Raw genomic sequence first — 25,979 nt, forward strand, 5'->3', positions numbered from 1 at the left:
CACATTGCTCTACATTCGGAGAATACCCAAGCTGTGTAAATAATAATAATAATAATAATAGTAATGGCATAACACCACCACCACCAATAACATGATAGAGAGAAAGACCAGAAAGGCAATGTGGGGTAGTGGTTAGAGTGTAGGACTAGGACCTGGGAGACCAGGGCAGGTCCGGATTTAGGTTTGATGAGGCCCTAAGCTACTGAAGGTAATGGGGCCCTTTATATATCCAACTGTCCTTTGTCAACAACAAATTGTCGCTGTTTTTTGTGCTGAATACATGCTACAGTATATGGTAATTTATGGACCTAATAGGTATCTAAAGTAACAAAACAGGAGCCTACAGAACACAAAACACTGTTGCTGTATGTAGGCTTTATTTTGTTTTTTATCTTATATTTTGAAAATGTACATCAAGTTTTTTCCCCTTTAAGTTTTTTTGGGGGGCCCAAGAGAGTGGGGCCCTAAGCTATAGCTTGTGTAGCTTACACAAATCCGACACTGGGCCGGGGTTCAATTCCCCACTCCACCATGAGCCTCAGGAAGTGACTTTGGTTCAACCTCACTCTCTCACTGCCTAACCTACCTTTTAGGATTGTTGTGAGCAGGCAACGGTGACAGCGGGAGCGAACCATAGCTGTCAGTTTTTCCCCTTTTCTTGCGAGGAATCCTATTCGGAATAAGGGAAATTCCCTTAAAAAATGGGGAAAGCTGACAGCTATGGAGCGACCCATGTATGCATGCCGCCTTGAGCTCCTGGGTGGAAAGGCGGCATATGCATGCAATAGAAGTCGCTGCAGTCACATTAAGTTCCTGCCCCGAACTTTAACAGCGTTAAAGTTCAGCGCAGAGGGAAGAACCAGGGGATGGGAAAAGCGAGGGAGTAGAAGCGGGAAAGAGCATGAATGCATGGCATGCATTTCGGCCGCATGTGCAGAGCTCCTCTGCTCAGCAGTTGAGCTCAATAGGCTTTGCTGCCTCCCAGGCGCACGCAAGACTGGAGGCTCCGTGCCTTTCTTTTCCTCCTCCCTCCCTCCTCCCATCTTCTCCCCTCCGAGGGGAGTCTCTCTCTCTCTCTCTCTCTCCATCCTCCTCGCAACCCTCTAATTGGAGCCAGACCCCGCGCCCGACCACGTCTCCACTTTGGGCGAGGGGGAGAGACGGGGCGGAAGGAGGGAGCGAGGGAAAGCAGGGCGAGGAGGGGAGAGGAGAGAGAGAGAGGGAGGGAGGGGCAGAGAAACTCGACACCAGCAACTTTTTTTTCTTTTTTTGCACGACGGGAGAAAGGGAGAGGGGGAGAGAAAAAAAGAAGGCTTTCGGGTGAGTGGGATCGCCGCAGAGCGCCACACTCGGGGGGAGAAGCAACATGTGTCCGTGGCTCGCCCTCCTCCGGCTGCTGCCCCTCGCCGTGGCCTTGAGCGCCCTCCTGCCCCGCGGATCCTCCACCTCCCGCTTCAGCCCCGAGGTGAGTGTCCTCCTGGCCAGCTTTCCTCCGTGCCTCCCTCCTCTTTCTCCCTTAATCTCCCAGGCTTTCCTTTGCCCGACCTGCTTCTCCGTTCCTTCCCTTGCATCCCTCCACCCGCCTGTCTTCCCCACTCCTTTACTCTCTGCTTTCCTCCTCCCTTGCGTTCCCCCCCTCCTTTTCCTTTCCTTACCGGACAGTTCATTCCTCCACGTTCCCGCTTGGTGCGCTTTTGTTCCGGGGAACCTTCATTATTATTATTATTTTTTGCTATGAATGAGACCCATTGGAGAAGATCTCCCCCTTATTCCCACCCCTTCACTTGCTGGCTTTCGCACTCCCTTCTTCCTGCCCTCTGCCTCGCTCTCTCATTCTCTTGCTCCCGCAGTAGACTTCCCCCTTGTTTCACTCTTCTCTCACCTCTCTCTCTCTCCCTTGTTTGCATTCTGCACTCCTCTGCCAGCCCAGGTTTCTCATTCCTTCCTTCTGTGCCTTCCCCTCCTGCTAAGTTCTCTTAAATGCTCCATTCTTCGATATTCTTGTCTCCACTTGTCTGCTGCAGAGATGGCTCCATTCCCTGTCTCTCTCCTTTGCTCTCTCTTTCCCTCGGCCTCTGCCACACTCATTCGCTTTCAGCTTGGCACACATTATTCTCCACTTATATATCAACCTCCATCTAAACAGGATTCGTCCATCTCTCCAATGACAGAGTTTTCACCTCTTCCCATTGACTGGGCTTATATATTGATTTCCCCCCTTTGCTTGATTGCTGTTTGCAGTTTAATATTTCTGCCTTCCTTTTTGCAAATTCCTTTGTATGTGTTCTGCCTTCCCAGCACTCCTTCTTTAGGAAGCTTCTGACATCCACCCTTCCCTGGTGGTCACTAAGGCCTTTCCCAATCACTCCTGATTTCCCCCCCTTTTCTTCTTCTTGAGACGCTCCTTCACGTTCTGAATTTTCCTTCCTGTATCTCCCTTCTGCCAAACTTCCCATCACCTTTGCTCCTATTCTTTTATTCACATTCCTTCTCCAGCTGTTCTTTCCATCTACTCCTCCCTTGCTTTTTCTTTTACCATCCTTTGTGTTCACCCCCTCCCCTCATTTCTTGGATGTGTTCTGCAGCTGGACGGAGAGATGGTGTTTTTTATGCCAAGGCATTTTCTGTTCCATTCGTTCTTTTGCCAACCTTCCCCATTCCCTCACTTCCCTGCGCTTTCGTGTTCCAGTTTTGGATGGCTGTCCCTTTGATGCAAGCTCCCTTTCTTCCTTAATTTTGCCCGTCAGCTTAAACACTTTCATGCCTTCTGCCCCCCCCCCCAATTGATGTCTACCCAAATCCCTTCGTTTTAAGGCCTATATTCTCATTCACAACCTTTTCTCTTCCTTTTTGGAGAAATATTGCAGCTTAAACTCCCCTAAAGTGGATGGAAATCCAGCTTGCCTGTTCCCTTCCCTTCCCTACCCCTTTGTTTATGTACTTTTAAAGTTTTATTTATTTGCATTTATGTACTGGGTTCACACACCACCATTTCCACCCAGACACCCTCGAGGCAGCTTGCAACAGTCCATCAGATTGTCATGTAATCTCTTCCTTCCTTTCTGTTATTTGAACTGGCTCCCTGCTCCTTTATAAATCAAGTAATGTTAAGTCACAATTCATTCCTTGCTTCTGAGCCTTCACCATTCTCAACAAGCAGATAATTCCCTCTTTCATTGTGACCCTTTTCCTGTGCCCACTTTGTTCTCAAACTCCCTCCCTATCTTCCCATATCTATCTGTCTGCTTGTCCGCTTATATCTCTCTCTCCATGCACTGTTTTGAAGGGAGCGTGAAAGAGGGATTGTTACTTGTGGTGCTCACACTCATCATCCCTTTTCTTTCTTTCTTTTTGCCTCACTCAGCCAGACAAAAGAATTATGTGTATACACCAGAGAGAGTGAAGTCTGTCTCAAACCACTTTCAACTCCCTTTAAAAAAAGCTTCCACCTGCCTATCAATCATCTAATCTTATCTACTTCTTAGTCTGCCATCTCTCAGTCACCCATTGAACATCTCTCATCCATATTTCTCCATTTAGCCATACATATCTCAGGCTCCCCATCCATCATTCTTCCATCTTCCTTCCCTCTTTCTTGATCACACTGCTCTCAGTTACGCAATCCTTGAAGGAAAAAAAAAACCCTAAACAAACCACTTTGGTCTCCTTCCAACTTTTCCTTGGCTTTTGACGGCGTGTCTGTTATTGTTACAGTTCCTTTCTTTCTCTTCTTTTTGTTCCTTGCTTTTATTGCCGATCCAAGCAACTTTTGCTGCTGAAACACACACACACACACACTTTTTGTGGTAGCTGGGAATATTTTATGTTAAGGGGGAAGAACCCGAATCAAGTCCTGAAATGTCCTCAGAGGAACAAAGAAGTCTGTGGCCTTGGTGGCTGCTTTGGAAGAAAGAGTTGTGAAGGACTTGGGGATCAATGAGGGCTAGAATGATGGTGGTGGACATCCACTGGCAGAAGATGCAACTGGAAGGGTGTTTTTTACCTTGTAACCTAATTGTTGTGATAAGTTTGGAAGAAAAAATGAATGCAGAGAGAGAGAGAGAGAGGGAGGAATATGGGGGAAAGAACCCAGGCAGGAAAAGGGCAGCTTTTCATGTGGGTGTTCTCAGCCAATTTTACAATTGGGAAAAGAAAATAATAACAAGAAGAAAAGGAAATGGACCCAGCATAGGAAGGCAGAGCAAAGAACAGTTCAGGGAAGTGGCGGTACCAGCTCTGAAAGGGGGTTGGCGGCTGTGACCTTAAGCCACTCAGGTCCGAATGCCAGGAATGAGGATGTGGGGAGGGACGAGACAAAAGAGGGCCTTGTCTGAACCCTCGAGGAAGTTTGCAAGTTTGCTCGGACAAGAGCGAAGGCCCGGGGATGGCTGGGGAATTCACTCTAAGCAAGGCTCTGGCCTAGGATGAAACGAAGGAGGAGGGCAGGACGGTTACTGTACCCAAAGGCTGCGTGGGCAGTGGGTTGTTTGTGTCTCTTTCTCTTCCAAGGGATATTTTTGAGACTTCAGGGATGAGACACGGTGACTTTTTTTAGGGACCGCTCCATCCCGAAGCGAGGGAAGGGAGGCAAGAGGGAGTGCGAAGGGAGAGCAAGCGGAAAAAAGCGGGGGCACGGGGTCTTTTTTTATACCCAACGTTGGCGAGTAGAGCAAGGGAAATTGGGGGGGGGGGAAACGTCATGGACGGATAGGAAGGCAAGAAAATAATTGGCAACGCCCGAGGGTGTCGAAATTTGTCAGGCTCCTTGACATCATCACCTGGGCCTGCTCCAAGTTCTTTTTTTAAATCTTTGCCTTAAGGGGGTGTGTTTCTGGAAAAAAACACGCACACAAGGCCTTTATGTATAGAGTCTGAAATGTATACATAAGCTGCTCACTTTGACCCTAAAGTCCCCATTTCCCTGTGCCCACTTACTTGACTTAACTCTCATAAGTAAGGCCAAATATATCAGGAAATGGTTTAGGCTGCAAGTCTAAGCACACTTACTAGGAGCGAGCCCCATCAAATACTTGTTTTGATTATTTATTAGATTTATATCACACCTTTCCTCAAGGTAGCATGGTTTTTCCCCTTCTTCATTTTATCCTAGGAGATACTTTAGGCTAAGAGACAGTGACTGGACCAAAGTCACCTAATGAGCTCCAAGACTGAGAAGGGATTCGAACCCTGGTCTCCCAGGCCCTAGTCCAACGCTCTAACCACTACACCACCTTACTTTTGAGTAAGCACACATAAGATTGTGCATGCATAGTATTCTTCTTTTGTGGAGCGTGGAAAAGCATCTCCTCTGGTGATGTTAAGAGCTCAAGCAGCTTGGCACAAGAGGAGGCACTCCTGCAGATATTTGAGCCCCAGGCACTTATACAGCAGACGTCGCTAACTTTGTGTCCTCCCAAGTGTTTTGGAGTTCAGTTCCCATCGTCATGCTGGCTGGGGCTAAAGGGTGATGGAGAGCGCAAGCGCCATGTTGGTGAAGGTTGATTTAGGGCAACATTGCCTTGAAATGGTCTCTGTGGTAGAATCATAGAATTGTAGAGTTGGAAGGGACCCCGAGGGTCATCCAGTCCAACCCCCTACAAAGCAGGAATCTCATCTAAAGCATCCATGACAGATGGCCATCCAACCTCTGCCTGAAAACCTCTAAGGAAGGAGAGTCCACAAACTCCCAAGGGAGACCGTTCCATTGCTAAACAGCTCTTACGGCCAGAAAGTTCTTCCTGATGTTGAGTCGGAATCTCCTTTCTTGTAATTTCAAGTCATTGGTTCGAATCCTACCCTCCAGAGCAGGAGAAAACAAGCCTGTCCCCTCTTCCAGGTGTCAGCCCTTGAGATATTTGAAGATGGCTTATCATATTTGGTGAATGGGGAGCCAGCATAGGTCCTTTAGAGTTGATGTCGTATGTCTCTAGATAAACCAAGTAGATTGCTAGCAGGTGAATTCTGTATTAGGGGAAGGTTCTGAACTGTATTCAAGGGCAGCCCCATGCATAGCACATTGTAGTAGTCCAAGCTGGAGGGTGCTAGAGATCAGGGTTGCCAGACTACTGCTATTCAAGAAAGGCTACAGCTGTCAAACCAACCTAAGTTTCTATGTTTCTTAAACCTTAGTGGAGTCGTGTGTGTGTGTTTACTTCAAAGTACATCTCACTGGCTCTGTGTACCCAAAGCACTAAGCCCCAAACCATTGTTTAAGTGGGAAAGAGCAAACAGATTCCTAGGTTGTGGCTGTTTTGTTCCTTCTCTGGCCCAGCTGCTGCTGTTGTGAGTGAAGCTATGGTTTGGCAAGGTGTTATGTCTGATCCCAGACTTGTGGTTTATCCATGAATGGTAAAACCATAGAACAAACCTTGGTTGCATCTCAAAAGGCCATGTTCAGACAGCATGCTAAGCCAAACCATGTCTTAGCAAACAGCAGTGCAGGAGGAGAAGTGGTCACAATCTGCTATCCAGGAAACCTGCATGTTTGTGCATTCGCACTAAACCATGGCTAAGCTGGGTCAGTTGTGTTGTTGTTATTATTATTATTATGTATTGAATTTTTATACCTCCTTATACCAGGAGGTCTCAGGGCGGTTCACAGAACAAAATATAAAACCACAAAATATATAATCAAAATAAAAACAACAACCTAATAACTCTCCCCAGTGGGCTTTAATCAGCTGATGAATTGGTTAAAAGGCAGGTGATTAATCAGCTAAAAAAAACAACCCTCTTGGATTGTTTGACAGCTATTAAAAATAAAACTTGCAGAAAGAGGGGCAGCAGCTGTGTTGTATCATCCACTGTATGAAAAGCCAAAATTAGGGTGTTCCAAGGACAGGGCTGCCAATGGCTACCAGCCATGATAGGAACACCAGAATAGAAGAAGAGCGCTGCTGGATCAGGCCAAGAGTTGATCTCATCCAGCATCCTCTTTCTAGGGGTGTCCAGGAAACTCTTGAGCAGTGTGTGTAAACAAGAATAGCCCTCTCCTGTATTTGTGTCCTTCCAGCAACTGGCATTGAGAGAGGTACACTGTTACTAGGCCTGGAGGTTCTACAGTATTTCATTTGTCAAGGCCAATAATCACAGACAGACCTCTCTTTCCCTCTGGGAATGTGGATGACTGCCCCTCTGATGCCCTCCAAGCCAAGCTGGCCATTGCCATACCTCACTGCTGAAAAATTTGCAAGTTGCACTGTCTGCCCTCTCAGTGGATTTTTCACGCGGTGCCCCTGAGTTCTCTCTTCCAAGAGAGGGAGAAACATTTCTCTCTGTAGCTAAATGACACTTCCATGTGCAGGGGCAGTCTATCTCTGAGTAAAGAACAGGCTCTAGGGATAGATATCAGGAAAGACCTGCCATGCTTACATCTCAGGGTGTTCTTTTGGGGTTGGCTGCTGTCGGGAAATGGATTGACAGGCTAGGAGGCCCTGTTAAATGATCCGGCCATGCAGTTGCGTTTTGCAGAGGTGGGAGAATCGTCTTTGCAAAACCTATCGCATCACAAAGGGTTAACTCTTCTCCTTTCCCCAGCTCTTCTCTCTTGTCTTCCCCACCATAATTCATTTGCTGCTTGTTTCCTGGGTTTCTCCCTCTGAGCAACATCCCTTTTGAATCACCTGATGTTACGCAAGGAGATGATGTATAATGAGTGTCAATCCTGAAGCACAGTTCCTTGTAGAGATGACCCCCCCTTCCCCCTTCTTCTTCTTCCTGCTCTGTTCTTTTCATGCTGCTCAATTCCAGTCTCGCCACAAGAGCAGCTCCCCAAAAGCGTTCAGAGACCAGCATCTGAAGATCTGATCCCAGGCGTCTTAGATCTGAGGAGAGCCTTGCCCAGCCTGCTTTACCAAGGGTCACCATGCCTGAAAATGGCTACAGACAGAGTGATTCACTGTAAAGATCAATGGAAGGGGAGCAGTGGGGCGGTGAGGGGGGAGGAACTGAGACAGCCACAAGGCCTGTGTGCCTGGCAGGAGCTGACACACAAAGCAACTGATAAGTGAAGGAAGCACTTAATAAATCCCACTGAAATTCATGGAACTTTAGGTTGCATTTGATGTTTCCCTGACTGAACTGGGCAGGGGGCAGGGTGTGGGATAAGTTCCCCTTAGCACCAGCCACAGTCATCACAGAATTGTAGAGTTCGAAGGGACCCCAAGGTCCAACCCACTGCAATGCAGGAATCTTTTGTCCCGTGTGGGGCTCAAACCCATAACCCTGATTTTAAGAGTCTCCTGCTGTACTGGCTGAGCTGAAGGGGAAAGCTGGTGCAGACGGACAGGCAGAATAAGGAGAAGGTGTTATTTTGGAGTATTTCAGGGTTTCCCAAACTTCCAACCCTCTTACACGGCTCCCCAAAGTGTACTCCTTTAATTTTCAAAATATATTTAATATTCCTCCCCTGTTGTGCCTTTGTATGAGTCACTGTTCTGGGTATGACTCCTCTTGAGATCAGGTGGTTCTTTGTATTGGGAGCAGTGGAATGAATTTATCATGCCCTGTTCGTCGCTATTGCCTTTCATCCAGTGAAGAATGAGGGGAAGGAGGGCAAGGCGATCACGCAGAGGCACAATGTGTCAGCTCCTGAATCAGTAGGTGCTTTGGGCTCACAGCATACTTTTAACAGATTGGCAGACGGACAGAAAGATGAGTTGAACGTATGGGAATGAGTCGGTGGATGGGCAGCGATTGGGGAGGAAAAGTGGATGGACAGAGAAAGGAAAGAAAGATGGAGTCAATAGATCAGGACTGAGGATGCTGGGGCCAGTCAGGTGTTGTTGGACTACAGCTCCCATGATCCCTGGCTATTGACCATGCTGATGGGAGTTGGAGTCCGACGGCATCCAAAGGACTAAACAGGTCCTCATACCCCATGATAAACTATATATATATATGGAAACAGAAGGAATGCACTGTGAACTTTATTTGTTTAGTTCATAAATTTGATATACTGCTGGATTGTAAAAACGAAACCGCAAAACAATTATGTAGGTGGATAGGTGTATGTGGAGGGGAAGGTTGATAGTTGAGGGGTGTCCTTTATAAAAGATGCCCTACCTCAAAGCAGGCAACAGAGAACACAAAAATGGATTGATATGTAGGGAGGAGTGTGGGAAGGACAGAGATGGGAACATACTGAAAGACAGAAGCACTGAGTGGGATTGAGACCAGCAATTATTGGGCGGTGAGTCTTTGCCATGGATAGTATGGCTGAGCTGACAGTATATGGACATAGATCAGGGGCGGGGGACATGTGGCCCTCTGGGTGTTGATAGACCACAATTCCCATCATCCCCAATGAGCATGACCAGTGGGCAGGGGTGATGGGAGTTGTAGTCTGGCAACATCTGAAGGGGCAACTGGGATAGAAGAAGCACAGAATACCAACAGTGGGGAGCCCCGTGCCCCATTCTCCAAGTCCTTTGTAAATGGATTTGTAATCTATAGAGGGTCCTGAACTTTTTGGACCCTCTGGACATTGCTGCACTCCAACTCCCATCAACCCCATCCAGTGTGGCCAATGGCTAAGGATGATGGGAGATGTAGTCCTGCAAAAGGTCTTGAAGGCCACAGGCTCCCCAGCCCAGTTTGTTTGATCCACCGTCACTCCTGGCAGCCAGCTATTTTGTTTTTCTTGAGCTATCCAGAGCGTGCCTGCATGCGGCGAGCGGAGCTAGCAGGAGAAGGGCTGGGATTTGTGGAAAACCTTGTTCTGAGGCCAGGGGTTGGCCTCTATCTGTGTCTGGTTCCTTCGAACCCTATGATTCTGTGGCTGAGCTCTCACCAAAGCGGTGAGCCAAGACTGGGCTGTACCACTTCAGATGGTCGAAGGGGTGGGCACGTAGGCCCAAACGCCTGTCCATATGAAAATAATCCCCCTGCATAAAATATCAGCACATCAGAGAGGCGGCTGCTCTGATATTCTTTGCTGTGCTCATCTTCTGCCTGAAGGGCTTTTGTTTTAAATCGGGTGAGCCCCCCCCCCCCCCCCGGCAGATTGAGGTGGCACAGTCCAGACACAGGTTTGACCATCTTAGTGAGAATGAAGCCTATAAGTAGAAATGGACAGAGGAAAGAAAAAACCCTGAAACAATTTGCCGTGGCTCAGTCTTCCATTCTGCATTTTTTTGGGTTGTGCACCCTTTGCAGTGATTCCGGCTTCACAAGTGCGCTTGTGACCAAACTCGAGATATATAAGCTAATCGCCAAATGGCACCTCAAACCTGGTCACAGCAATGTAATGTCTAGGCGCCTTTTTTGCGGTAGAATTTATTGTTGTCGTCGTTGTGATTATTATTCATTTCATTTCTATACTGCTTAATATTTTAAAGAAACAATCTCAAAAATTGGTTTCCAACTCATTGAAACATCAAATAAAACAACCCAGAATAAAACAGGTTCAGGCTTCAAAGAAAATATTTCAGATACTTTTCTAAGTGACATTTGGCTTTCCCCATGTTTTATTTACCTACTTAATTTATAGAAGTGCCCCATTGCAGAAGGGCTCCAGGAAGCCAGTGGGCTGGAGCCATTAAGAGTGCCAGGCTAGGAACTGGGAGATCGGGGTTCAAATCCCCACTCGGCCATGAAGGTCACTGGGCCAGTCACAGCCCCTTAATCTACCTCACAAGGTTGTTGTCAGGATTAACTGAGGAGGGGGGTTAACCATGTACTCCTTGGAGAAAAAGTTGGGATATAAATGCAATAAATAAGCAAAACGTGCCTGGGGAATTTCGACCACTGCTTGTCCTTCCTGACACCTGTGCTTCTCACACCCTTCTCCTTTCTCCCCCCAGGCCTGGCTGCAGCAGTATGGCTACCTGCCCCCCGGAGACCTTCGGACACACACTCAGCGCTCCCCACAGTCGCTCACGGCCGCCATTTCGGCCATGCAGCGGTTCTACGGCCTTCAGGTGACGGGCACGGCGGACTCCGAGACCATGAAGTGAGTTCCCTCCTCCCCCTGCTGCTGCTCACTTCCTTCCTGGGTCCACCCAGTTCAGCATTGCCTACACTGGCTGGCAGCAGCTCTCCAGGTTGTCAGGCAGGGGGCCTCGTGGACGCCTGCGTTGCAGTGCTCAGGCTCTGCCACCATGGCCCTTGGTGTGACACATTCTCCCTTTCAAAATCCAGTGGCTACTCTTCTCTGTTTTCACCGCTAAAAGCCTTGGGAACTTTGCTTCACCCCTACCCACAAGAGAAGACCCCCTTTAAAAATCTCTTTTAGACCCATGCCCTTTTGAAGGCAATAACGCTCTTCTCCCTCCCAATAATTTAATTTTTTAACTTTATTTTGGGTGGCGTGGGGGTTTGTTTGGCTGGGAGGTTGCATGTTTCTAGAGAAGGCTGCTGCCTGTTTTTTTTTGTCTGTGTTTTGTCTGTGTTTTCATTCATTTTGGGATGTTTCTAGCTGTTTCGCCTTCTTTTCTTTCTCGAGGGGTTTCTGAGCTTTGCCAATTTTTCTTATGGGAAGTGCATGCTTTTGAGGCTCCCTTACAACAGTTTTTGGGGTTCCAAATGTGCCCCAGGCCCCAAACCATTTGGGACCCCAAACCATTTGGGACCCCAGTTTTAAGGTGTAGCAGTTAAGTAGTAATAATAATTGTTGCAAACCATGCAATCCAAAAAATTGGATTGTATTTACATGGTTCACTGAGGTGCTGTGGCAACTGCAGTGCTTTTGGTACGTGGGGTCTTTTAGTCATGGAGTGGGGGTAAATAAACAAAACTGTTTTGCTTTACTGGGAAACAGTATCAGAGGGGAATTGTATTCCTAAGTACTGAAACCAAGCATCAGTCAAGCAAATGGGGTATATTTCTCACAGGTCCTATCATGGCGACCTTCACTGACCTGCTTCAGCCATTTTGAAATGAGCGTGTGGTCGGCAACTGTGTCCCTTGGTTGCCTGCCGGCTTAAGTTGGGTAAAGAGGAGAATTGAGAACTGTGAGGGCCTTTCTCATTCGGGGTACACGCTTGGTGAGACCCAGCCTTGATAAAGCTCTACTGAATTCGAGGAGCACCTCGTAGATGATAAATCTCGAACTCAGGACAGGCAAGACCACCAGTCCAGGAGCTGAGATTTGTCCCTTGCGAGGTGCTTCCTGCATTCAGAAAACTTCTCCTATCCAAACTTCTGAAGACTTGAAGGCCTACGGGCAGTTTTTCCAACATGCCGCATGGCGTTTCTCAAAGCACTGGTGGTGGGAACACGATATTATGAAACCACCTAAAAGGGCCATGATGTAACTGAGAGAAAGGCTGGGACTGTGGTTGTGGCTGGGTGGCTGGCTTCCAGTTCCCAGCGCTGGCAAGCAGGCAGAACGGCTGAGCGGTATCCTGTCCCGGGGTGGCCCTAGTATTGCATACAGAGCAAGCAGTGTCTGGTGGAGTTAGGGCTGACCAGTGGAACTCCACACCACAAGAGCTTGGCGAGGGTACAAAGAACAGAGGAGGAGGAGGAGGAGGAGAATTTTAAACAGGACTCAGAAGCAGCTTCCGGGTGGGAAATGGTGGGTCTTCTAGTGCCAGATCTACAAATTTTGCAGTGGGGGGGGGCAAATGTATGTACTTCTGCCCCCCCCTTGATTATGAACTCTCTCTCTGTGGGGTGGGGGCTCATCTTTCGTGGTGGCAGTGCGTAGTTGGCAACTGCAATGTGCAACATCGTCCTTTAAAGCACATTAAGTGGTTCCTAAACTATAAGCTAGCAAAAGATTTAATTAACATATTTTTTACGAGTGTTTACCTTTCCCCTCTCCATCCCCTCTCTGCTCCCTCTTTCTAAGCTCCCCCCAACCCAGTTTAGTCTAGGGCTAGCACTTGCCTGTCACATAATTGCAAACTCCAGCCGAAAGAGCAATTTTATTCGCCACGCCTGTTGAGGTATGCCAGGACTGCCCTCTGCTCTCCTCCCCTGCAAGGCCTCAGCCAGGCTCCATCTTGAGTCCTGGCATGGACGTCTCCTGCCTACAAGCAGAGATGTGCACTGCCTGGAACCGGCCTTGCCTTGCTTTCCCCAGCCTTGCCACTGCCAGCCCAGCAAGCTATGGCCAAGCTGAAGGTGGCAGGCCTGGTGTCTTCTCTGCCTTGGTCAACAAAGATTGGGAAAGGGAAAAGTCTCGCACATCTCCACTATGTTTGGCATATAGAGCTAGGTGACTGGCAGCAAATTGGCACCCCTTGGCCTGTATAAAGCTGATAAACCAGTGTAAGAACTCCATGCACATGCTGGATAATGGGATTTGTAGTCCAAGGCATCCAGAGCTGTGGAAAGCTGGTTTGGAGATCCTTTGCCAAAAGGAAGAGTGGGGCAAGAGAAACCCTTTAAAACATGTTATTTGCTTGTCTGTTCTGGCTTAGTGATGATACGGGGAAGGGCTGGGCGAGAGAGTTGATCAGGGATGATGGGGCTTGGAGTCCAACAACTTCGGTGGGGTGGGGCTACTGGTTTCCTTATCCCTGTGCTGAAAGCATCCCAGAAAGGCTTCTTATGCTAGGCAGAATTGTGGGTGTGGAGGAAGGGAGAGGGAATTATGGAATTGGCAAAGAATGACTTAGTGTGCACCCTGGCAAACGACAGTGCCGGAGAAACAAGTTGGCGTGCATATGCCGCTGTTGTTTCAGGCAACAGCCCCTCCTCACAACAACCCTGTGAAGCAGGTTACGCAGAGAGACTGCGATCGGCCTCAGGTCCACCCAGGCAGCTGAGTAGGGGTTCGAAACCTGGTCTCCTAGGTCCTATTCTTGCATGCAAAACTTTGTGCTACTCTCCCACAACACTATGGCTCCTGAAGCAGAAGCCCGAAACGATAGCTCCCCCCCCGCATGAATCCATGGGGGCCCAATCCACCAAAAAGTTACCTCGTGCAATCTTCTATCTAATGGAGCTGTCGTCACCTGCCTCCTGCTCTCAATAAGACCCAGAATCGGCTGTCTGAGTTACGGGCCGGCGGCTACTGGCTTAGCTTCCTCAGTCTATGATGCCACCTCTTGTATTTCTATGTTGTGAACTGCCCTGAGATCTACGGTTGAAGGGTGGTATACAAATTTAATAATAATAATAATAATAATAATAATAATAATAATAATAAATAATAAATAAATAAATAAATAATATCAATGCAGTCAGAGAGCAGAGACAGGGCTTTGGCTCTTTAGGAGTCTTGCTTCTCTTTTGGTCTTCATAGCAGTGGGCATCGTATATGATCACAGCATCATCATCCTGAATCGTTCTCCATCTGTAGTTTCAAGTGGCAGAGGCTGGCTTCTTCTTCTTCTTCTTCTTCTTCTTCTTCTTCTTCTTCTTCTTCATTTATTTATTTATTTATTTATTTATTTATTTATTTATTTATTTATACATACCCCACCCTCCCTGGCCAAAACCGGGCTCAGGGCGGCTAACACCAATAAAATTACAATAAAATGTAATAGAAAAAGAAATAACTGTAAATAACAGTTAATTGAAATACGGGTTAAAATACAATTTAAAATGCAGCCTCATTTTAGTAGTAGCCCATAAATCAAAACCATAAAGGGAGGGAAACATGAGGGTCAGACTGAGTCCAAACCAAAGGCCAGGCGGAACAGCTCCGTCTTGCAGGCCCTGCGGAAAGATGTCAAATCCCGTAGGGCCCTGATCTCTTGTGACAGAGCGTCCCGGCAAGTTGGGGCCAATACTGAAAAGGCCCTGGCCCTAGTTGAGACCAATCTAACCTCCTTGTGGCTTGGGACCTCCAAAGTGTTGTCATTTGTGGACCTTAAAGTCCTCCACTGGGCATACCAGGAGAGGCGGTCCCGTAGGTACAAATACTCCACTGCCCCACCTGCCTGCTTTGCTGTCTACAGTCCACCCAAAGGTGGAAGTACCCTGTCTGCTTCCTCCCCCTTAGTCCCCCTTCCTCCTCCTTAGTCTCAGTGTTGCCTTTCTAGGACCCAGCAGGGAGAAGAATGGCAGACAGAACTAGAATGAGCTGGCTCTGTCTTCCATTGGCTCTGACTTTACCTGATGTTGCGTCCCCCTGTCTTCCATTCTATCTGTCCCGATACGCACCAACCCCCACTAGTTTCAAAACGGCTAGAATGTAGGTAACTATTCTGACAGAAGCAGCGGTAAATGCTGGCCAGATGTCAAGGCATCATCAATCACAGTTTATCTCATGCTTTCTAAAAAGTAAGTCTCAAAGCAGTCCATAAAATATGCAAACACTTCAAACTTTTAAAAGCAAATGCGTCAATAAAATACAATTATTATTTTTTTGCTGAAAGCGCTCCTCCAACAATACTGACCCTATACGAAGGACACATGCTACCCCAGCCTACTAAATGATTAACACCACAGACAGGCCGGAAATCATACAGTAGTATGATTCCAAGAAGGAACCAAGGTAAACAGGAATGACTTAGCCTGGCAACTGAAAGCTGGCCGTGGTGGTGCCAGGCTTTCCACAATTCCACAATCGGGGAGTGATCATTGAAAAAGCTTTTCCCACATTGTCCCCCTCTCTCAGAGGTGGCGCATGAAGAGAGACGGACCTCATGACAAGTTGCTGGGCCCGGGCAGTTTGTCCGCATGGCTAACATGGGGAGGTCGACCTACAGAGACTTTGGTGAGATAGAAATGTGTTTCTCAAGGGCAGCTGGAACCTTAAATGTGTCTTCCTTTTTCTAGGGCTATGAAGAGGCCCCGCTGCGGTGTCCCAGATAAATTTGGAGCGGAGATCAAGGCCAATGTCCGGCGCAGGCGCTACGCCATCCAAGGGCTGAAGTGGTCACACTACGATCTTACTTTTTGGTGAGGTTGGCAGAGGAGACGGCGTGGGGCAGGGAGTCGAAGGGCTGATCTGTGGGAAAGGAGAATTAGCTGTGGGGATGGCTCTGTCAGAAGAAAGACAGGCGATATAGAATTACGGGGGGCAGAATTCTGACTTGTTACTGGAAGAAAATGCAGATATGGGGGTATTTTTATACACATTTCGTGTCGTCCTGATGTTGAAATCAACGCGGGACTTCAAAGGGGGAAACTTTAAGGAGATGAGACAATGAGGCAAAAAGCATGAGTAAAAAGGCAGTGTAGTGGCCTCTTGAGAAAGACCTGGGAGCTACATGGAAGGCCATAGTCTGACTCCTCAAGGCCCACTCTCAATTTCTTGCTCTCCAGCTTCATTTTTGAGTGCCCCACATGTATTCCAGCAAACATCATTTTCGCAAACTAAACACTTCAGATAGGAAGAAATCTGACGGTCCGAATAAGCCAACACGTTTTGCACTACAGATTCTCAGGTTTCCAGGCAACAGAGCAGATTTCTCCCACCCTATTTTTCAGTGCTTTCCCTGAAAGTTTTCCAAAGTAGCTGTCAGAGGAAGGGCAGAAGTCATAACAAGCTTTTGGCACCATTGTCCTGCATCTTAAGAGGGGGAAGCAGCTAAATGGGGTTCATGACTGAGAAAGGAGGGAGAGCTTGGAAGGTCATTTTAGCAGGACAAAAGGAAATCTGAAGCTGATTGGACAGGGATGATTCATTAGGAGGCATCTAGGGATCCTGAGAGGGATGTCTAAGCGATCCCTTTGTGGAAGCAGCGCAGGTTCAGAGGCCTACATGCCTGAGATGGTTGAGGTATCAGGACGGGCCTTTCCAAAACCCTTGGGATTTCAACTTCTGCTTCCGTTCCAGCATCCAGAATTACACACCCAAGGTAGGAGAACATGCCACTTTCACCGCAATCCGACGTGCCTTCAGCGTGTGGCAGTCTGTAACGCCACTGCGCTTCCGCGAGGTTTCCTACTCGGACGTGCGCGAGGGCCGCCAGCCGCAGGCTGACATCATGATCTTCTTCGCCGAAGGCTTCCATGGCGACAGCACCCCCTTTGATGGTGAAGGAGGCTTCTTGGCCCACGCCTACTTCCCTGGGCCCCACATCGGTGGCGACACTCACTTCGACGCTGCGGAGCCCTGGACGTCCCGCAGTGATGACCTTAGTGGTGAGTGGAAGTTTAAGGTGCTGGAAGGACTTGGGGGGGGGGGATAAAATGTCAGGAAGAAGAAGCGTAGATGGTGGCAGACGTGACTGAAAAATCCTTGCGTGGGAATGAGTCACTATGAGTAACAATTGGCGAGAAGAAGGAACCCATCTCTCCTCATCGGCTCGAGACCAGCCAGAACATCACTTCCTTTTTCTAGTTCCCCAAATCTTATAATGAAGTGAGTTCTAGACAAAAGCAGAAGGACTTCTTAGGAAGGAAACCCCCTGTATCCAATTCCTTATTTTCTCCTGAGTGCAGCCTTTGTTCAATTAGAACCGATATCCGTGAAGGAATGGCCCCGTGTCCAGCTATCCTTGACCCAAGTAGTGTTGGCCAAGATTTTCGCACTCCTTGGACCATGTGGTGTCCTTCATCTTGAGGGGATGGTTGACTCTGGCAAACCATTTGCAAAGGACACTGGTAAATCGTTGCTTCCCTCCTTGTAGGAAATGACATTTTCCTGGTTGCGGTGCACGAACTGGGCCACGCTCTGGGTTTGGAGCACTCGAACGACCCGTCCGCCATCATGGCCCCCTTCTACCAATGGATGGAAACGGATAACTTTGAGTTGCCAGAAGATGACCGGCGTGGCATACAGCAATTGTATGGTATGACCCCTCTTAACTTCTGTTGTGACTTCTGACCCCTTGGCCTGATTCCATTTCTACTCTTATATCACTCTCACATGTCAATTGTTCCCTTAGCATGGCCAATTAAGAGAGTGCCTCAAGGGAATGTCGGCCATGTTTTCCTGGCCTGCTTTCAGGCTTTTTGCTTCCAGTTCCACTCAGCTGATTTTCTGACTTTACACTGACAACTAGCTGCCTCCTTTGGAACAGGGATATGCTCCAGAGCACGACGGAGTCATTCATCTCTGTTGTTTGCCCCCTGCCATTTTGTAATTGGCGGAATAGTGCCCTTGAACATGGAGGTTAGATTTTAAGTCGTTATGGCTCATAATTCCTCAAAAAAGGGGGAAATTTCAGGCTAAACTAAAATCACCCCAGTTCTTCGCTGTAACCCTGACTTCTTAGAACTTTCATTGCATGTTTTATTCGCACACAAAGCTGAGTCTAACCCTGCGCCCAAAGGTTTGAGATTATTAACCCTTTCTATCCTTGTCTCCAGGAACCGAAATTGGCCACCCCAGTAAACCTCCGCCTATCCCTCGAACCACTATGAAGCCCCGAGTCCCAGATCGGCCGCCCAAGAACCCAACGTACGGCCCCAACATCTGTGACGGGAGATTTGACACCATCGCTGTGCTAAGGGGCGAGATGTTTGTCTTCAAGGTTAGCCCAGTGCGGGGAGCATAATTAGAGCTTTAGGCTGTGGGGAGGGCAAAGCAGAGAGGGGAGGTGGTTATGAGTTTGTAGGAAGGGCGATAGCCCTGCTTTGGAGCCATCTCTGAAAATGCTATTATCTGGGATTATGTTTGCTACATAAAAGAGATAGATTCATCATTCTGCAAGAAGATTTTTTTTTGGGGGGGAACCCTGAACTCTGCAACCTGTATATGAAATACGGAGATTTAGCAAATCTGCTTATTTTGCGTAATTTATTAAGCCTCTATTAGTCATGGTTGCAGACTAAGGTGTATGTAGGCCTCTAGTGCCCATTCCCTTGATAGCTACTGACATTCTAAGTGGAATCTCCACAAACACAGGTTTAATATTTGCTATGTATTTTCAAGCTTGTCTGTTTAACCTTAAGGGTGGAAAATGTTTTTTTAAATTTAATAGTCAGAATGTAGAAACCAGTACCCAACATCAACTTTCATTAGTAACCAGTGTCAGCCCAAACCCAGCCTGACTGTGGAATTGCAAAAGCGTGCAAGCACCAGCTATTATTGCAACACCCATTAGCATCAATATCCTCATGCATGGACCCATTTATCTAAGTATGCAGGGCAATTTAAACACTGTTTTACATCATTTGACATGTTTGGAAACTCACTGCTTTCCAGGACAAATGGTTTTGGCGAGTCCGGAACAACCGAGTGATGGATGGGCACCCTCTCCCTATCGGCCAGTTCTGGGTTGGTCTCCCCTCAACAATCAACACAGCCTATGAGAGGAAAGACGGCAAATTCGTATTCTTTAAAGGTTGGTGGACTGTTATGAATGGTTTGCTTCTGAAGGCAGCAAGGTGTTCCTCAGTGTGGGATGCCAATACGTTACATAACTAAATATATTATTCCCCCTTTCCCAATTTTTTAATATTATTATTACTGTGATTTATATACCTTTTAATTGCTGAGGTGGGCTGTGCAGCTGTCCTGCCAAAGTCCCTTGCATGGGAAAACAGCCTTGCAGGCCAAATTGGGACCTGTGCCGGGCTAAATTTGGCCTGCAGGTCAAAGCCCCACCCCGTGATTCTTTGTGGTGTTTGAGGGGGGTGGAAGTTTGGTCCTCTGTCTAGGGAATGCTAGACGTGGTTAAGGCTGCTGGTGCATCTTGGGAAATCAGGTGCCCTTCCTTCTTTCAGGGGACAAGCACTGGGTCTTCAACGAGGCCACCTTGGAACCCGGCTACCCTAAGCACATCAAGGAGTTGGGCAGAGGGCTTCCCACAGATCGGATCGATGCCGCTCTTTTCTGGATGCCGAGTGGGAAAACCTACTTCTTCCGGGGAGACAAGTGAGTTACCAATAAGCTGTTGTGGCCCACTAAAGCAGCTCACATTCCGCACCCAGCGAATCAGACTTCTTACCTAGCGAACGGTTGAAATCGTTTCAGCTTCAAGACTTCTAGTCATTTGTTTGTCAGATGAAAATGCGGGAGGATTTGGGTAATGAGCGCCGGCTGTTTTGAGGGAAGAAACCACTGGGTGGTTCGATGAGTCCTTTGTCCCTGCACCCAGGTCAGAAGGGTGATTTGCACGTCAGGACTGCTGCAGAATTCTCTGTGGCTTTGCTCTGCCTGGGCACAGTTCACCATCTCTCATGTCCCTGGACCCACATTCAGGCTCCACCTCCCTGCTCGGCAGGCGAGACAGGCTGGCGGCAACCTTGGGATCCCACTCCAGTCAGCTTCCGGCGGCCCTCCACTGTGCCGCAGGACACCTGTGTCGAGCCTGGGCCCAAAACTCTGCCTGCGTACATCTGCTCTGGCTCCTTGGGACCAAAACAGAGTTGGAAGAGGTTGGAAGTCTCACAGCCCAACCCCTTTTCTTAGTGGTCCCACCCCTATCCATCATGGTCTTTCGAAGCATTCTGTGCACGAGTGTCTGAATCTCATTGCTGTGTCCAGGAGGCCATGTGCAGAGAGGGTTGCCATGCAATGGCAGCTTCCCAGGGCAGAGTGGAGGGAAATTGCTGTAGTTTCTCTGAGCGAAGCAGGTTGCCAGCCAAGTCTCTGGGGGAAGCGAGTGGTCATTGTGAGACCCTTTTTGTGAGCTGGCTGGCAACACAGTCATTTTTGTTTTCCATGCATAATTTTTGGGAATCATTTTTGCAATGTGCCCCGAGCCCTGGAACAGGCTGCTTGTGTAAGCAAATGGACACAGGAGGATAGGAAGTTGACATAGTACTGAGTTAGGCCATTGGGGGCCCATCTTGTTCAGAACTGTCTTCACTGACTGACAACGGCTCTCTAAGGTTTCAGGCAGCCCTGCTTGGATTTGCCAGAGATTGATGCAAGTCAGATGCTGTACCACCAAGCTATAGCCCTTCCAAACAATATGCTACTGTGAGTTGCAGGGGGGAGGCAAAGAGCTGAAGATCAGGGCATGGAAGCAAATTCTGCTCCTCCAGCTAACTAGGAATCTTCCTTGTCCTTCCCTTCTGGGTTCTGTAATTTCACCAGTCAACACCTGCACATTTCCAAGCCTGTTTTCCCATCCTTGAGGGCGAAGAGATTGGCTTTTATTTCAAAAGAACGGCAACTGAGATTGTCAGGATGCTGAACGCTGCACCTGCTCTCAGAATCTCTGCTTTGCGTGATCATATCAAGAGATAGGCCGACATAGAAATGTTTCCGGTTCCTTATTAAACCTAAAGATTTAGCTCTTTTTCAGCTATGGTTGCCAGTTTGCTGCGCAAGTTAGTAGCCCTGCAGACCGCAGAATACTGCCCAGGGCAAAAAGTCCCAAGTCAAGGCAGTGGGATGTTCTTCTGAGTAAATTTAGCTTGGGCTGCACACTGCAGACGTTTTACGAGCAAATCCTCAAGAGCTGTCTTGCTCATTGACACCAAAGATCCAACAACTGCAGGCACGAGATATTCCAGATATTCTTAGATTGCAATTTTCTGCGCACTGGCCATGCTTGCTGAAAGGGCTGGTGGGAGTTTTCCACCTTTGGTCTAACCCTTTCTAAAGGCCCTCTTAGCCACATCATGCAATCTTGAATTCCAATTTAAGGCATTGTCTGGCCACCAGAGGGAGGTTTGATCACGGCTGCTGCAGCTTTCTTGCTCATCCCGTCAAGGGGTTTTGCTACAAAGAGGGAAGCAATTACTTTTCTCTTTCTGCTCTGCAGTCTTTTTAACACGGCGTTCTTTTTCATTCTTCAGATATTACCGCTTCAACGAAGAGAGCCGAACGGTTGAGCCCGGCTACCCCAAACACATTTCTGTCTGGGAAGGGATCCCTGAGTCACTCCGGGGGGCTTTTATGGGCAGCGATGAGGGTGAGAAAGGGGGAGCGGAGGGGGGCTATTGGGTGGGAAGAAAAGGGGGTGATGAAAATGCTCCACTTTCTAACGCAAAGCTAGGAAGGATGCAGCTCACCCGATACTGACTTATGTAAGAAGCAGCTGCCTACATTCTGTGACCAAGAAAGAGTGAAGAGGATGCACACAAATAAAATTGGATGGTGGTGTGCAGATGTGGTCAGGATTTGATACCTAATAGCTGGAGTCCTTGTAGCAGGGAGCTTAATCAGCAGCCACCATATTGCAGCTATGCAGAAAAAGCTGAATTGCTTCACTCTAGGACATCGTTATGCATTCATTGCTTATTATGAAGGGAGTGCACTGTTTCCCTTCACAACTATCCTTGTGAGGCTGATGAGGCTGAGAGACATGGGCTGGCCTAAGGGTCACCCAGTGAGGATCAGGGCTGAGAGAGGGATTTCAATGGGAGTAGGCCCAGCCCTTGTCCAGTATTGCGTCTCCTCACCGTTGCAGTGCCTGCCCTGTCCCCTGATGCTGGCAGAGGGTAGCCTGGCCTCAGCCGCAGGAATCTCCTGAAGAAATGCAATGCATAGATTATGCAAAGAATGCCTGCCAGGTTCTTCTAGTGTGAAAATCAACCCCCTGCACACTCAGCCATTCAAAAGGCGTCCCGTTTTAATGACTAATAATCGTTTGAGCCTTCATGAAAGATGGCTGGTGCGATACCGTTGACCGCCATTGTGGAGTTAATGTTGTGTTCCTAAAATGATTCAGCGGGTTGCAGCTGGTAATCATTTATTAAAACATGAATTTTTCATTATGTGAAATTTTTTTAAGGAGGCTTTACCCTTCCCAACTCTGATCAGGAAGCCATTTTGCTACAATGAAATGTAAAATGCCTTAAAAAGTGATTATAGCTTGAATTGAAACCCAGCCGTAAAAACTTGTTGATCTGGAACCAAAGGTTATTTTTACGAATTCCTAACGTGAAATGAAAGTGAAGATTCAGATAGAAAACATTTTGCTTTCAGAATAATGAAACTACTCAGTGTGGAATACCATTTTTCTCACAAAAAGTCTTGCTTTTATAATTTACACATGCCTTTATAATTAGCACATTGGTGTCCAAATCCAAAGGGAAGGTCTGAAATGAACATTTGGGCCACAAATTCTCCATATGTACTCAAAATATGGGGGCAGAAAATGGAATTCGGATTCCAAAGCTTAATCTGCAAAACACAGGCAGATATCACTTAAATTCCAAATATGCACACAAAATAAAACGTGCTTTGCAAGGTCCTCAACTTGAAACTGAAAATTAACTTTGAAGTAGCCACCAGACAGATCCTACATCCCTGCCTAAGATGGTTTTACAATTTAAAAGTGGGATTCAGAATTTCACAAAACCCATCTCGAATTTTATTGGAAATGATCCCATTGTTGCTCTTGGATATTTTTTTTTTCCCCTTTGCTGTTATAATTGACTCTCATTTTCTTCCCTGTTTCTTGACCACCCCGTATTCCTTCCCCGTATAGTTTTCACCTACTTTTACAAGGGAGACCGTTACTGGAAGTTCAACAACGAGAAGCTGAAGGTGGAGCCAGGGTACCCCAAGTCTGTGCTCCGAGACTGGATGGGATGCAGCTCGGGCGGCGACCGCCAGGAAGACGGCGAGGAGGTCATCATCATCGAGGTGGACAATGCGGAAGCAGGGGAGGTGAACGCAGCCGCTGTGGTGTTGCCCATCCTCCTCCTCCTCACCATCTTTGCCCTAGGGATCGCCCTGTTCATCTTCAAGCGCTACGGCACGCCCAAACGGTTGCTGTATTGCCAGCGTTCCCTGCTGGACAAGGTGTGACAAGGCGAGCTGCCTCGCTGGGCTGGGAGCACCAGGGCACTCCTGTCTCCCTCGCCTTGGCCACCATCTCTCCTCCGGTGCTTCTTTCGTGAACCCTTTTGCCCTAGTCGCCACACTCTTCCTTCTCTGCCTTTCCCCGGTGCTGCCCTGCCGCCATTTTGTCCTCCCTGCCTTCCTCTTCTTGCCTTCGTTCTGCCACTGCTCCTTGCGTGCTACTTCCTTAAGCCATCTCCCGATCTCCTCTTCTCCACTTCCATTTTCTCCTGCTGCATCCTTTGCCCTGGTCCTGTTCTCCCTCCTTCCTCTCCTCTTCTTCCCACTTCTCCTCCTTCTCGGTCTCTTCATATCCCTTCCACCCCCAGCGGGTGCGCTGAGCATGCTCATCATGAGTGTAACTTGAGGAGACAAAAGAGGACCTTCTTCCCCCATGCTGGTTTCGGTCTCCGCCCGACCCCCGTCGCAGTGCACCCCTTGACCTCCGCTCGGGAAAAGGAGACTTCGCTTTGACCTGCCAACCTGCAAGGCAGGGGGATAAGACGGCACACTGTGAACGCCCACCAAAGTTCTCCCCCCCCCCCCGGCGATCTCCCTTGGGTGGGATCGAGGTTAAATTATCACGGCGACCCTCCCAAGTATCTGCTGTCATTAATGCCGCCCAGCCCTCAACCTTATTTCAGAGTCGCATGGGACTGAATGATGGGCAGAAGGATAGGTACCCTCTATTAGGAGTGATGGGAGGGGAGTTGCAGGTTTCAGCCTCGTGGTGGGCGGAGCTATGCAGATGAAATAGGGAAACTGCAGAATTTTGGGGCGGGGCAACGTAGCACGGCATTCCAAAAAGGGAACTCTTTTATCATTCCATTGGGCGTGGCTTGAAAAGGAGGGAGGAGCCATGGCTGACCAATAGAAGCGCTTATGTAGATGACCCAACAGGGAGGGCCCTTGGTGGAAGACAAGGGGCGGGGTTTAAAATGTGGGGCGTGGCATGACAGGTCATACCTTTTGGAGGTGGGGAAGCATCTTAAAGGGCCAAACCTTGGGAAAGTGGAGGTCTCACACACAACAGAGGTGGAGTTGGCCATTGGTACCCTGAATGCAACAGAGAGTGGGGCAAGTTTGGGAGCAGGAGGAAAGGGAAGGGTGGTTGTGGCGGTCGGTCTGGAGGTGGAGGTAGAGGAGGAGGAGGTGTGGAATGGGATGGAGGTGGTCAGCACGGTTCAAAAGTTTTTGCATAAATGTTTACTCCAATGTCTGATTATAACTGCATGAAGTTTACAGTTGTCACTTCCAATCCATTCTGGATTCTTAAAAAAAAAACAAAGCAAAGTAGCAATTTCCAAAAACGGGGGGGGGGGGGAGGAGTGGAAGAAAAATTCCTATTGCACCAAAGAACTGCCTCAAACTGCCTTATCCTCCTTTCTTAGGGAAAACGTTCAATTTTGTTTGTTTGTTGAATATGTAATTTTTTTGAAAAAAGAAAGTTTAAAATAGTGCATTAACAGGGTGGGGAAATCAGAATAGGGGTGGGAGACGGAACCCCCAAATCCTGCAGGCCGGGAACGAGGTATCTAAACTCTCTCCTATTCAGACCATTTTCCATTGGGGGTGGGGGAGGGCGTGTCTGAATTCTGGGTCTTGTGTTTTCAAATGGTCTCCAAACGGAATTAAACTGTGTTTAACGATACATTTGGGTTTGTGGGTGGGTTTTTAATATTGTTTATTGTTTCACTTTATTGTTATTATTATTTTGCTATTATTAATAAACACCCATTCTTTGGGAGGGGAATATAACATACATTGCTGGGGCCTGTAGGCTGTTTTAAATCTGTTATTCCTTTTAACGTTTAGCAATAAAAACCCCCATTTCTGGGTGGAAATGGACTAAAAATGCTGGGAGTTTTCAAACATTTATTTTATTTTATTTTTGTCCCCACACAATTTGTTCATGACTATTTTGTTATTAAAAATAATCACCAGAGATTTTTTTTGAAAAAAATAAATGCTGGAATTTCCCCTCCTTTTTAGTAGTATGTTGTATTAAAGTGTGATTTATATTTCTTTTTTGGGAATTAATATCTAAATGCTCCCGAGATATTTCTGCACATTCCTGGAAAGTTTGCGTGCCATTCCTTTTCATTGACCCAAAGAAATGCTAATATAGAAATGCACAATGTGTTTGGCCCATTAAGGGCTAAGAGCCAAGTTCAAATCTAAGAATAATCACAGAGCTACGCTTCTCAAGAGTGTTTTAACAATCAATCCCTTTTCCCAGGGAGCTCTTGAAAACTGTAGCTCTGTGAGGAATATAGGGCTCTCCTCTTAACAACTTTCAGCAGCCTTAACAAACTACACTTCCCAAGATGCTATAGGGCAGGCACCCCCAACCTGCGGCCTTCCAGATGTTTTGGCCTACAACTCCCATGATCCCTAGCTAACAGGACCAGTGATCAGGGATGGTGGGAATTGTAGTCCAAAACAT

The 25,979-nt window shown here is 47.7% G+C and overlaps 1 protein-coding gene across 1 annotated transcript; it reads left to right on the forward strand.

The window, feature by feature from the left end:
• The first annotated feature begins 1,087 nt into the window (after positions 1–1,087).
• MMP14 (matrix metallopeptidase 14) lies at positions 1,088–25,527 on the forward strand. The gene is made up of 10 exons (XM_081836592.1): positions 1,088–1,465; positions 10,803–10,951; positions 15,676–15,798; positions 16,679–16,986; positions 17,475–17,636; positions 18,157–18,320; positions 18,995–19,133; positions 19,516–19,666; positions 21,541–21,656; positions 23,178–25,527. The coding sequence occupies exons 1-10, from the start codon at positions 1,367–1,369 to the stop codon at positions 23,498–23,500; spliced, it is 1,734 nt and encodes a 577-aa protein (XP_081692718.1). The 5' UTR covers positions 1,088–1,366; the 3' UTR covers positions 23,501–25,527.
• Positions 25,528–25,979: the final 452 nt, after the last annotated feature.

Source organism: Podarcis erhardii (assembly GCF_964252035.2).
Source record: "Podarcis erhardii genome assembly, chromosome: 13".
Lineage (NCBI taxonomy): Eukaryota > Metazoa > Chordata > Lepidosauria > Squamata > Lacertidae > Podarcis > Podarcis erhardii.